The sequence below is a fragment of the Dipodomys merriami genome, unplaced genomic scaffold (genome assembly GCF_024711535.1).
Source record: "Dipodomys merriami isolate MVZ:Mamm:240054 unplaced genomic scaffold, mDipMer1.0.p SCAF_42, whole genome shotgun sequence".
In the NCBI taxonomy this organism is placed as follows: Eukaryota; Metazoa; Chordata; class Mammalia; order Rodentia; family Heteromyidae; genus Dipodomys; species Dipodomys merriami.
In genome coordinates this window covers 11,054,460-11,067,092 of record NW_027205826.1, presented here as the reverse complement: position 1 = coordinate 11,067,092, position 12,633 = coordinate 11,054,460, and the positions used below count along the sequence as shown (strand labels likewise).

At 50.8% G+C, this 12,633-nt stretch overlaps 1 protein-coding gene across 8 annotated transcripts in view; it reads left to right on the top strand.

Annotated features, from left to right (window-relative positions):
* Msi2 (musashi RNA binding protein 2) overlaps positions 1-12,633 on the top strand; it is a 373,812-nt gene that overhangs the window by 330,161 nt on the left and 31,018 nt on the right. For all 8 annotated transcript variants that reach the window (XM_069993232.1, XM_069993231.1, XM_069993230.1 and 5 more), the window contains one exon: positions 2,771-2,845. In XM_069993232.1, the coding sequence (XP_069849333.1) occupies positions 2,771-2,845 (75 nt within the window). The remainder of the gene's footprint in view (positions 1-2,770; positions 2,846-12,633) is intronic.

Here is a 12,633-nt window from a genome sequence, read left to right as displayed (position 1 = left end):
TCATCAGGAAAGCCCCTAGGCAGTAGTGATTTGGCTGTTTGCATATAATCCGTTCATCAATATTGTTGATATAAATGGTATTAGAAAAACCTAGCACTGAAAGATCCGATTTGATAGCAGGTGATTAATTTGAAGGAGAATCAAGCTGCCCAGCCATGAAATAAATACCCAGGAAGGGGCCAGTGTGCACGCATCTGAGGACTATCATTTCTTCTCTTTCTGTCTCTCCATCAGGACCTAAGCTCAGCATCCCCTTAGCTCCTGCGTCTCAGACAACAGTGAGTGCAAGCTGCTAGGACATTCTGTCTCACCTAGGTAGCCTTCTGCTAGTGAGCCAGGTGTGAGGGACAGAGCAGGTGGCAGGGCCTATGGAAGCAAAGACAGCTCAGTTGGCCAGTAAAATCAGTGAGCACGTATTTGAGAAGCCTCTGGCTGAAGCCAGGGAGAAAGCCATAGCCATAACCATATAGTCTTGATTAAGAATTTAGTCTTTTGAGTGCCAAAAGGGACTTCATAAGGCTTTCTGTGCAAATGCCAAGACTCTCAGGCCCCAAGAGAAAGGGAAGGCCCTGTCTTAGGTCAGGCTGCTATGACAGAGTTCTATAGGTCCTATTCTGTGTATGGACAACATTAATTTCTCATGGTTCTAGAGTTAGGGAAATCCAAGATCAAGGCATTGGAGGATTCCAGGGCCCTTTTCTCATGGTCAGCAGCCCTCTGTCCTGACCTGGTGAAAGGGGTGAGAGTCTTTCTGGAGCCTCCTTGAGAAGGGTACTGATCCCATTTATGAGGGCTCTGCCCTTATGACCTGTTCACCTCCCTAAGGCTCCACCTCCCAATTTAGCTCAGTGTGTGTTAGGAGATAGGATTATGAACTTGGAATGTCTTGGGCATTCATCCAGACCACAGTAAATTCCAAGAGTATGGTTTTGGGTCCAAGGTAGGACTGGAACTCATCTCCTGGCTTCCACACCATTCTGGATCCAGTGGTCACAGGCAAAAGCTATACCACTAGCATCTGTAAAGAAGGGAGGGGTGGTGAGTCTCAGCTCTGGTCCTCTGAGGCACAAAAGCCTGAACTGGCGTCAGAAAGAATAGCAAAGCCTGACTGTGCAGAGGTGAGCAAGGTAGAGCGTTTCCCTCCTCCTCACTTACAGGGTCAGAAAGCACTTGAGAATCGACTGGGAAAGTAAATGATGACACCTTAGAGCTGATGTTTGGGGATGTTGTTTAGGAGCGTGAGGGAGCACAGAGACATGAGGCGGGTGGTCTTTACTGTCCTGGCTGCTAGAGGGTTTCCAGGCTGTGCAGAATCCACTTGTTGAAATGGTGCTCAAACAGAGCTTTCATGGAAACTACAGGAACAACGCTGGCTGCTGGAAGCAGCAAAGGAGATCATTGCAAGGAGTGTGGGCAGTGTACAGAACCCACCAGAGCCTAAGAACAGGACTCAGGACAGAGGCAGGAGTTAGGGGGCTGTGGGAAGAGGTGTCCTAGCTCTAGCTGCTGCCTCCTCCGAATGCTGGATTCTGCTGCTGGCACCCGCGTACATTCTGAGCCATCGCCCCTCACCCTTCTGCCCACCGGCTCCCAAGGCAGCACCTGGGGAAGGGTCGCACTGGCTGAGCCTACGTTCACTGGCCTGGCCTCCTCTCAAGTCTCACAAGGCAAGGACTCCAGCCCTGGCAGCCCCAAACCCAGTCACTGACCTTGGAAGCCAAAGCAGAAGGCTAAGTAGCCTGGTGGCAGGGCAGCTGTGGAGGTATTTGGGGAGTAGAATTGTTCTGAGCTTCCCCTGCGGAGTGGTCAGGAGGGACCATGGCATTTAAGGCCAGCAGGGACAAGTGAACCTGCTGTGGCCAAGGAAATCCCAGCTACACTGGCCATCACTGTAGCTGGAGATGAGGCAGGGATGTGAAGAATGAAGTAGGCAGAGCCTGAAGTGACATCTAGAAGTCATATCGACACTAGGACTTCCAGCAGGCTCTCTGTGCACCTCAGGCTTAGCCTGCAGCAGCCTCCCCAGACAGCTTTCAGTAACTGGTCACTCTAGGTGTGCTGCCAAGACAAGGGTCTTGACGTATCCTTGAAAACATGGGACCTTGGCTTCTGCACCTGGGCCACGCCTCACGGTGCACATTTCCACACACCCATCCCCCCATGGCTCTCCCCAGGACTTCCTGAGACACTGGCACCACTGTGGCGTGTTATGATCACCCTGCTTTCTCCCCGAAGCCTCAGGCCATGGCTACTTAGGTCCAGCATTTGCCTAAAGCCAAGGTCAGCCAGCCTTCAGGTTAGCCACTAAACTGAGACACCTCCCCCCGCCACACACACACAACCCAGAAAACCCCTGCTCTGCCTGCTGCTGGCCTTGTTGTCCACCACCTCGGGAGGAGACATTACAAGGACTTTAATCTCCTACTGTCAACAGCTTTATAGTAAAGTACATTCGGGGTAAGCTCTCCAAATGTCAGAGCCCGGCACAGGCCCTGTGTTTGGTGCTAATGTGTGGCATTTACTCTGCAGGTTCAAGAAAGTGCATGGGCTTTGGGAGGTCTGGGCTGCCCAAATACGGGTTACCAGCAGGCTGACAGTCCCACCTCCCACTCCCACCACAGGAGAGTGGTGACCCGGGACCTGGGTAAAGATCCTCCCAGAGACAAGTCATTCTGTGAAGGAAAATGACTCTGGCATGTGTGCATCACCTTGGGACTGCACTCCAAAGCTGAGGCCACTGTTTTAACAGCTCTCTCTCTCTGTGTTCAAGGCTACCCCAACTTTGTGGCAACCTATGGCCGAGGCTACCCTGGATTTGCGCCTAGCTATGGCTACCAGTTCCCAAGTAAGTGCCTCGGATTCCTGGGATGTTGGGAACTGGGGAGGTGGGCTGTATTTGGAGGAGGGGAGGGCCTGGAAAGAGGACACAGCTCATACATTTCTCCATTCCAGAGATGACTTGGGCGAGCTACCTTGCGCCTCCCTTTAGTATAGGATCAGAAAGCAGCTCAGTGTCTGATTGGCTGGAGAGTTTGAAGACTCTATTGACAGGGAGGGAAGAGAACAAAGACAAGATGCCCCTGGCCAGTTCCTGTTTTTGAAGCCTGCTCTAGGGTTCTTTTAGCTGGAGACTGAACTCAAGGACCAGGGCTTCCTTTCACTGTCTAGCGCCCCATCACCTGTCTCCTTCATCCCAACTCCTCATGCTTGATGTCCAGTGCCTCCTTTTCTCCCTCCTTCCCCTCCTCTTGTCCTTCCTCTTGGCTCTGATCACTGTCCTCCCGGCCCTTCCGTGCTGTGGGCGGGGTGGGCGCCGTCTGCCTTGGATGAGCTGCACAGGCTCTCCTCTCATTGACATGACTGTCGGGCCGCAGCAGGCACCAGACGGTACTTGCTCACACCCTGGTGCTCCAGCTCCAGCTCCAGCTCTCAGGTGACTGGAAGACCCAGGGCAGACCCAGGGCAAACAAAGTCTGATGGGGATGGGGAGGATACTGCAGGAAGCTTTGCCTCTCCCTGCAGAGGTGAATTAGTTCCGGGACATGGGGTATAGATGGGAATATAGTAGAATGCCTAGCGTCTGGGTGAAGGTTTAGCTGGGATCTCCGGAGGGGTTGTTGGGAAGAGATTTATTCTCTGTGGTTATCACTGAGGACAGTTCCACATGGGGGACTCTAGACTCCTGGCTGGTCACTCCTGGCAGGTCATTGCACCTCCACATGGCCTATCAGCATCAAGGTCTGAGGGGCTCGAGGAGCAGAGAGGTGTCCTGGAGGGGTGGTGGGCAGAGAGACCTAAGATAGCATTGGCCACAAGCTTGGGAGTGGGGGGGGGTGTGTGGCCAGAGATGGTACAGGAGGCGTTTGGGATACTCAGGGCCCTGCCCCATGGCTCCCTCAGCCCAGGCACTTGTCCTGACTCTGGCACCAATTAGACAAGTGACTGTGGCAAGGCTCTCAGCTTCTCTGGGCCTCACTTTCTTCATAAGCAAGGGGACTAGGTGGCATCTTTGGGTTCTGTGCACCTCTCTGATGGTGTGGGTCAAAGGGGAGGAGGGCAGCTACAGCAGCAGAGGCTTGAGATAGGAGAGCTGGGAGGCAGGCAGCTGCTCTGCCATTTCTTCTGGGGCCAGGTCAGTTCCCTTCCTGAAATGAAACCTCAACAAAGATCCTAGGTGGCCCTCAGAAGCTCTCCCACAACCACCCCACAGCAGGGGGGCTATCTCTCCATACTCCACTGTCAACCTCAAGTCCCTTCAGTTGTTTGTGCACTAGTATAGACTTAGCCACTAACATTTTAATTTAAATTAAATTTCAATGAAAAGGAAAATTCCGTTCTTTGGGGTCCTGGGCCACATTATAGCTACTCAACAGCCACATGCAGAACACAGAACATTTCCATCATCCTGCAGAGAGATCTGTGAGACTGTGCTATTGTAGAGGTCAAAAAGAGAGTGTATGATCTACACTCAAACATATACGCACAATCCAGCCTGGAGTGTCCTGCAGACTGGCACTCTGTTCTCTAGCCCTTGCCTTCAAGAGACACACGGGCTGACCCATCTTGAGCTGATCTACATGCTCAGTACAACTTGCCTCCATTCATAATCAGGTTGCCATAGTCCTGCAGCTGAATGCTGGTCTTACCAGGGCAGAATTAGGAGAACTTAACATGTAATAATTTGAGGAAACAACACACTGAACCCCCTGCTGGGAGGCTGCTATGTTTTGTAAGAGCCTTCCCTTAGGGATTCCATGAGCCAGCTCAGGAAACATCTGGTAGAACTCTGTCTCCATGACCTACATTCTAGGTCTGCCCTAAGTAGACAGACATGCAAAAGCAGCCAAACTGAGGCTAGGCACACTGAAATAGGATTGGCAGTGGGGGGTGTGTATTGGTGGGGGGAGAAGAGGGATTGATTGTGCCCTGAGATAATGCTGCTTCCCATGGCTGTAGCTTCTACAGCTTACAAATCAGCACAGTCACTAGGTGTGAATGGGGCAGAAAGCAGGCATTGCAGTGGACAGCACTATTGATCCATGGACACATAGGCCACATAGTTTGGATGATTCCTCGACCTCCCTTGTAGGACTCTGAGAATAAATGAGGTGCCCAAGAAAGGGGACCGGGCACCAGTGACAAACACCTGTAATCCTAGCTACTCAGGAGGCTGAGATCTGAGGATCATGGTTCAGAGCCAGCCCAAGCAGGAAAGTCCATGAGACTCTTATCTCCAGTTAAGCACCAGAAAACCACAAGTGGTGCTGTAGCTCATATTGTAGAGTACTCACCTTGAGTACTGAAGAACTCAGGGACAGTACCCAGGCCCAGAGTTCAAGCCCCACCACAAAAAAAAAGGGAAAGGAGGGAGGGAGGAAAGGAAGAAGAAAGAGAGAAAGGAAAAAGGAAAGAAGGAAGTAAGGAAGAAAGGAAGGAAGGAAGGAAGGAAGGAAGGAAGGAAGGAAGGAAGGAAGGAAGGAAAAAAAAAGTGCATGAGTGTGGAGAGCTGCTCGTGGACAAGCCGGGTGGCAGCTGTCCACTTTGGAAATGGCTCTTCCCCAGGCCCAGGTGTCCACCCCACCTGCCCATCATGCAGAGTGGTTTGGAGTTTAGAATTGTGACTATAATCAGTGGTCCCCACGCCCTCTCACAGTCCCCTCTGGACTTCCCGTTCTCACTTAATCTGCTCCCTTCTGTTTTTCATTTCACTTTGCAGACTATTTGCCAATTTTTGCAAGACAAATTTTTCAGGTTTGCTCCCATTTCTAGAGAGGACACCATCCTGCTGGTCCACTCCACCTGCTGTCAGGGCCTGCCAAAACCCGGTCCTAGGGTTTCTCATTTTTAATTCCTGGAAAAGACCTCATCGCTTCACTCAAGTTCAAGGGGGAGAAAAAAAATCAGACTTTATGTTCTCACTCCCCTTCCTTCTTACCTCTCCTGTACACATGGCGAACGAGACACATCCCCTTCCCAGCTCCCCACAGACCGTGGCAGGGTCCACACACTTTTCTGACTTCTTGAGACTCCTCAGGGTGCAGAAAGGTGTAGAGTTTTTAGAATAATGATTGAGCAGGCTTGCTAGGCATTTCATGGGGTGAGCTTTGAATTGCTGGAGGTCGAGAGAGGGATTGCAGCCATATGACTCGGAGCACTCATGTGCTGTGGTGGACAGTGGTGAATACATATTACCCTTGTATAAAACATGGAAAACAAAAATATAGAAGAGCATCTGTGCAAGTGTTATCAGATTGTTTTTATTCTTTGCTGTCAGTCTTTCTGTGGCTCTGGCCATAATAATAACACCTGTCTTTGAGCAGTGCTACAGTGTCTGGCACTGCCTCATGTTAAACACACACCTAGGTACCAACCCACACTGGGCTCCTCCCTCCCTGGTTCCCCTGCCTGTGCTGTCCTAGCCTTCCTAGTGATATACTGGGATAGGAAGGAATGGAGCATTAAGAACCATCTCCCTCAGGCCACATCTCAGGGCTTGGCATGGCCACCCCGAGGATCTTTTCCTATGATTCTGACCCCCCCCCCCCAACCGCAACTTGCCTCTTTGAATTACCCTCACTCTTTCAGCTTAATAGCATACTGCTCAGTTGCACCTGCAGGAGTTACCCCTTTGTCTGTGGCTGTGTTTTTGAGAAGTGACCCGAATGCTTCCATTTAATGAAATGGATGTGAGCAAATCCATACACTTGAACGTCAGTGTCCTTGAGACCCAGCGTGTGCCGTGTGACTCATCTCATTAAAGATGCTTGATGAGATAACTGGTTAGTTTCCTTTTTATTTCCACAGACTTTTTTTTAATTGTTTGCTTGGGTGAGCTTGTCCTGGTTGTTTGTTTCACAGTCATTTCAGCCATTGTGGATTTTCTCCATCACTGTAAATAGTGTATCTGTGCTACTCCCTAATGACATTTTTTCCCCCTGTAAGCAACTGAGGTAGAAAAATAAATTGTTTACCACGGACATGCTGTGTCCCACCATCTCTAAGCCTGAGAGTGTCCTGTTCTCGCTCCAGGGGAGGTGAATGCACTAAATAGCCTGTACCAATGACAGCCAAGTACAGTTCCTAAATGTGTGCCAACTCCCCCTGGCTGCAGCCTGCCCCCCGCCCTCCCTGCTCCCACCATGGACAGCCAGTGCGTGCACTCACTCGGGGTGATCTGTCCTTGAGCAGTCGCAGAGCATCTGCGAGCGGCAGCTGCATCGGCCCCTGCCTTTGCCGTTATTCCTGCCCGCCACTGGGAATGCCGCGGGAGCATCTGGAGCCCCCACATCTGCACACCAGGCATGCGAGTGTGTACAGGGCTTGCTTTCACGTGCAGGTCAGTGGTAGAATAGTGGAGATGTTGCTGGACAGGAAGTGAGAGGGCCTAGTGTCCAGGTCCCACTTGGATGCTTGGTGTGATGAAGATAATAGAGTGGCTACCTAGCAAGCTCTAGGTCCTGAGTTCAAACCCCATTACTGACAATTTAAAAAAAAAAAAAAAAGGAACAGACAAGAGGAAAGAAGGAAAAGCAAAAATAATAAAACAAGAATTAGTAAGGCCTAAATAAAGAGGCCTGGGTGTAATAAGGGTCTGATTATCATCTGTCTTCTTCTGTCTTCTTTTTTAGCATAGGACTATACCTCATAGTCTAGAGAAAGTGCTTTAGCACCAGTCACCACACACACTTCCCTAAGAATGCACCTCTTACTTTAAATAACACTTCTTAGAATTCATGCTTGACACCCTGCTAAGATCTCTTTGGTCAGAACTTAACACCTGGCCCAATCAGCTGCAAGGAAATGTCAAAATGCCTTGTTCCAGGTAACCTGTGCAGGTTACAGGATTCTGGTTTCCACAAAGGAAGAATGGAACAGGTAGCAGTGAACATTTAGTATCTCTGCTAGGAACCTGAGAGAGGAAGTGCTTCAGGCCGTAGGGCTTACAGGAGTAGCTTGGAGCCCACAAGATACAAGGCTTGGGGGAAATTTGAATAGAGGTAGAAGTAGCCATGTAGTGTAAGGCAGACTTCTGGAGTGAGTCAGAAGCTCTGGGGTGGGGCCAGGGCAGGAGCTTTGAGGAGTCCAGGAGAGCACCCCCTTCTTTCTGCAAGCCTACTTTTCTCAGCCCCATTCCTCTCTCCCTGACTCAGGCTGGCTGGTGACCCTTGGAGGTCTTCCGGCTGTATTGGAAACAGCAGCATCAATATGCACCCAGTGATCAAGTCTCTACCTCACCCACAGTGGTCTCTACTGCCGAGTACAAAGAGCAGCCAGGAGAGCCAGGACAGCATCTGGTGTGACTTGGTGCCTGATCCTCCCTCCCACAATGCTTTGTGCCAGGGCAGAAGTAGTATGGGCCCCAGGCAAGGAGCCCTTCCCCGTACCACCCGCTTCACCTTGATTCCAGAAGTACCCACTTTTGTGCTCCCTAGCCTCATGGCTGCTGTGGCTAATGGGAACCAGCTTCCTGGAACACTGATTTAGATGACTGAGGCCAAGCCCAAGCTTGGCAGAACGTAGAGTGAGAAGCATCAATAGCTTCAGCATGAGGACTCATAGCTGTGCACCATGTGGGCCTTGTTCCAAGGTAAAGATGGCTGTAGCGCCCTAGCTGAGTTTCACAGAGACAGCGATGGGGTATTTCCCGTGGAGGGGGTGGTCGGAGGAGAGGTGTCCTAGCACAGGGAAGTTCCGTCCCTGTGGAGTGCACACCACCAGAAGCCCTTGTCAGCAGCTGCTGCTTGCAGCTGAGCTTGCCTCAAGTCAGTGATAAAGCAATGATAAAGGTGTGGTAGCCCCTTGCAGCCTAGGGATATGGGTTGACTGGGAAGTAGAGCACATACAGCCCTGACACTGAGAAGGCAGAGTTCAGCAGGATGGCTATGGACAGGTATCATTGCCCTGTTAGTTCTGCCCAGAGGGCAATATTTTGCAAAGGATTCAGAAACACTAATGGGATGGTAGCCAGGCGCTGGTGGCTCATGCCTATAATCCTAGCTACTCAGGAGGCTGAGATCTGACGATCACGGTTCAAAGCCAGCCTGGGCAGGAAAGTCCATGAGACTCTTATCTCCAATAAACCACCAGAAAACCGGAAGTGGCGCTGTGGCTCAAGTGGTAGAGCACTCGCCTTGAGCTGAAGAGCTAAGAGTTCAAGCCCCATGACTGACCAAAAATAAAATAAAATAAAAATTGGATGGTAGGCCCTCTGCCCCTGCTAGACTCATCACGCAGGGAGCAGCAGCTGGTTTCTCACTAGCTTGGAAGCCAGTCTTGATATATCAAGACAGGATGGCTGGCTTCCCAAGTCTGTTGTTGGGACCCCAAGCTGAGCTATAAACAGAAGTGCTTCCTGTGAGGGAGAGCCCCACACATCTGCCCCATCCCGACCCTCTAATGTGTGTTCCTTGTGCCCTCCAGACTCCTCTCTCCGTAGAGCCCATCCTTAGCCAGTTTTTAAATCACAAGCCCAGCTCCCCTGGGCTAGCCAGGCGCCCGCGCCACCTGGCCCAGAGTGTGCTTGAGGCTTATCCTCGCATTTGAATAATAAAAACAAGCTTACCCAGGAAGTTGGATCTCTGTTGCTTTAAAGGAATGACAGAATTGCATTCCCAAGTCCAGATAACCCAGTAGTAGGAGGCTCATGGGGGCTGTGGACATGGTCAGTCACCATGAGTAGAATCTGGAGTTGACTCTTCCCTGAGGAAAGCAGAGCATGGTGCATAAAAGGCACCTAATAAATGTTTGCAGAAATGAATTGGAGCCATCCAAATGGACAGGAATTGCAGGTTTCACTTGCCATGAGCTTTCTGTGCCTCTCAAAGCTCTTCTGCATAAGTAAGGGACTGTGACTGTGTACGCGCCCCTCTCCCCATAGTAAAAGCACTGTGTTCTCAAGCAGAAAATTGGGGACATGAATCCTTGCCAAGGTCATCTCTGGACCTCAGTTTCCCTGTCTGTCAAGTGGAGTAGTTGGTCCTTGCTCTATCCTGTGTCCTTGTGAAGGTGCCAGGCCTGTGTTGATTGTTTTGGAAAGCAGTCGTGTTCAAGGAAGGCAGAGTTGGCATGGCTTCCACACCTTTGTCCCTGTGGGCAGAGACCCCATTCCTGCCCGATCTGTCTTGCCTCACACTGCTGCTTACAGCATCCCACACCTTCTCCAGGGCCTGTGCCACCAGCCTCCGAGTCCCTATTAAGTCCATCCCAGGAACTTAATCACTTTTCTTCAAGCCTTCAGGTTTCATTTTCATCAGCAAAAGCAAGTGAAAGCCTCAGATTAAAAAACAACAACATACACTATCCAAGTGTGAAATTGTGGGCAGACAGTAGTGTCAGGCCTGAAGCCTGGGAAGCGGTTGCTATCCAGAACAGCCAAGGACAAGTAGAAGGCAAAAGTGTATCTTCTGTCTTTCCTTCCCCAAAACAACCCTGCTTAGAGACTTTTCTACAATCCTCTGTCTCAAGAGCTTCAGCTGACTGGGTCCTCCCTCAGCCCTCAGCACCTATGGAGTAGAACCTTCCAGGGCAGGGAGCAAGGAGCAGATGGAGAGTCCTTTTGATATGACTTGCTGTGTTAGCAGCACTAGGGACCATGAGCACAGAGGGATGAACAGTTATTTTAGAAGGACAGCATTGTAGCCTAAGTAGGCTACTATAACAGTCCCTTAGTCCGGGGGCTAAAAATCTGCAGAAATATATTTCTTAAACTTCTGGAGCCTGGAAAGCCTAAAGCCAAGACCCCAGTTAGTCCAGTGTCAAGTGAGTGCCGTTCTGATGCACTGTGATGGCCATGTTCTCACTGGTGGAGGGGCTGGTGGACTCTAGAGGTCTCTTTTTCCCCCTGAGGGCACACATCTCAATATGAGGTCTCCACCTGTATGACCTCATGGCCTCCCAAAGGCCATATCAACTATAATACTGTCACATCCGGGGTGAGGGTTTCAACATCTGCTTGGGAGGGAAAGGGGGTGTGTGGAAACATTCAGACCGTAGCAGGTGATATCAGAGCTGGGTTTGGAAGCACCAGTAGCAGTTTGGTCAGCAGACAAGGGCAGTGTATTCCAGTCTAGGAGCGAGCAGGTGCAAAGCACAAAAAACACTTCATGTCTTTCCTCCCTCCCATTCCTGCCTTCATTGATTCCTTGGCTCCCCTCCAGGCAGGTGCTGTCCTTATACCTGGGTGAAGACAGTGGAACATGAAGACTCCAGTGCAGATATTTTATGAAGTGGGGGATGCCAATCCCACCCTTGCCATAGGAGTCACTCCCCAGGGAGCAACCCCACAGGCAGACCCTAGGGATCTGGGTACTGGCTGGCCAAGGCTGTCTCCCCTTGAAGTGAGAAGCCTCATCCAGACACAGGCCTGGTTGGAGAGATGAGTCTAGCTCTGCTACTCCCTTCTGTCAGGCTTCCTTCTGTCCTCCACTGCCACCCTTGAACAAGGGCAGGGATTAAGGTAAGCAGGAGCAGAACAAGGCTTTTTCTCCCCAGCACCTGCCTATACCCCATCTACCCATCCCTCTGTCTATCCTTAGCCTTTCATCCAGCACAGACACTTAAGTCCCCATCCTGTCACAGCCCCTGCTTTTGTAGGTTACTTGTTGAGGCAGAGGAGCAAATGGGATTCCACTTGATGGAAGGACCCAGAAAGATACCTCTAGCCCTGTGCCTCCTCAGGAAGCTGGGGAAGCTGGCATGAGGGTGGCATGGCAGTGAAGGCAATGAGGAATCAGTCCCTCTGATGGGCACAAACCCCAGGCCTCAAGGAAACCTACCTCACTCTCGTGACCACACCACAGGGCTGTGGCCACTCCAGCCAGGCTTCCCGACCCCTACAAAACTCCAGCGTTAGAGCATGCACTTGAGATAAAACTCTTCTGAACTGCTCACAGCAGATTCTAAGTGTTATCTACTGAAGCTCCGTGGATACCAAATACCACATCAGTGAACAGAATTTTTAGACTAGGCACCTAACATCATCCCTCTGGCTCAGCACAAGGAGGCAGCAGAAAATTCTGTGGTAAGAGGCACTGAGTACTCGTCTCAGTTTTCACACTAGGCCAGGTGGGAGCCTCGTTGGGCACTGTGTGTGTTTGTTTGTACTGGGGCTTGGACTCAGTGCCTGGGTGCTGTCCATTAGCTTTTTCACTCAGGGTTGAGATCTACCATTTGAGCCACAGCTCCACTTCTGGCCCTTTGCTGCTTAATGAATGGTAAGAGTCTCTTGGACTTTCCTGCCATGAGAACTGCCTTGAAAACCATGATGCTCAGATCTCAGCCTTGTGAGTAGCTAGGATTACCTACACAAGCCACCAGCGCCTGGCTCCCACTCTGTTTTTAAAGTGCTAACACACTGAGAGTTGTAGACCACAGAATCTCCTCCTGTAGCCCGGCTCTAGCCCCGGCCTTTGACAGGCATTTGACCCACGTTGTCTTCTCTCAAAGGAGAGTTGTTCTATTCTAAAAATGCGGGAAGCACTGCTCTCCTCTGTCTGGGGTCTCCAGGAGATGATGCTCTCGCCACCCTCCAGGAAAGCTAGTTTCACTTCTGAAATGGTGCGTCTAAGATTCTTTTTCTGAATGCCAAGAACTCAGGGCTCATGTTGTTCTTTTCCACGTGGACCATTTATCAGC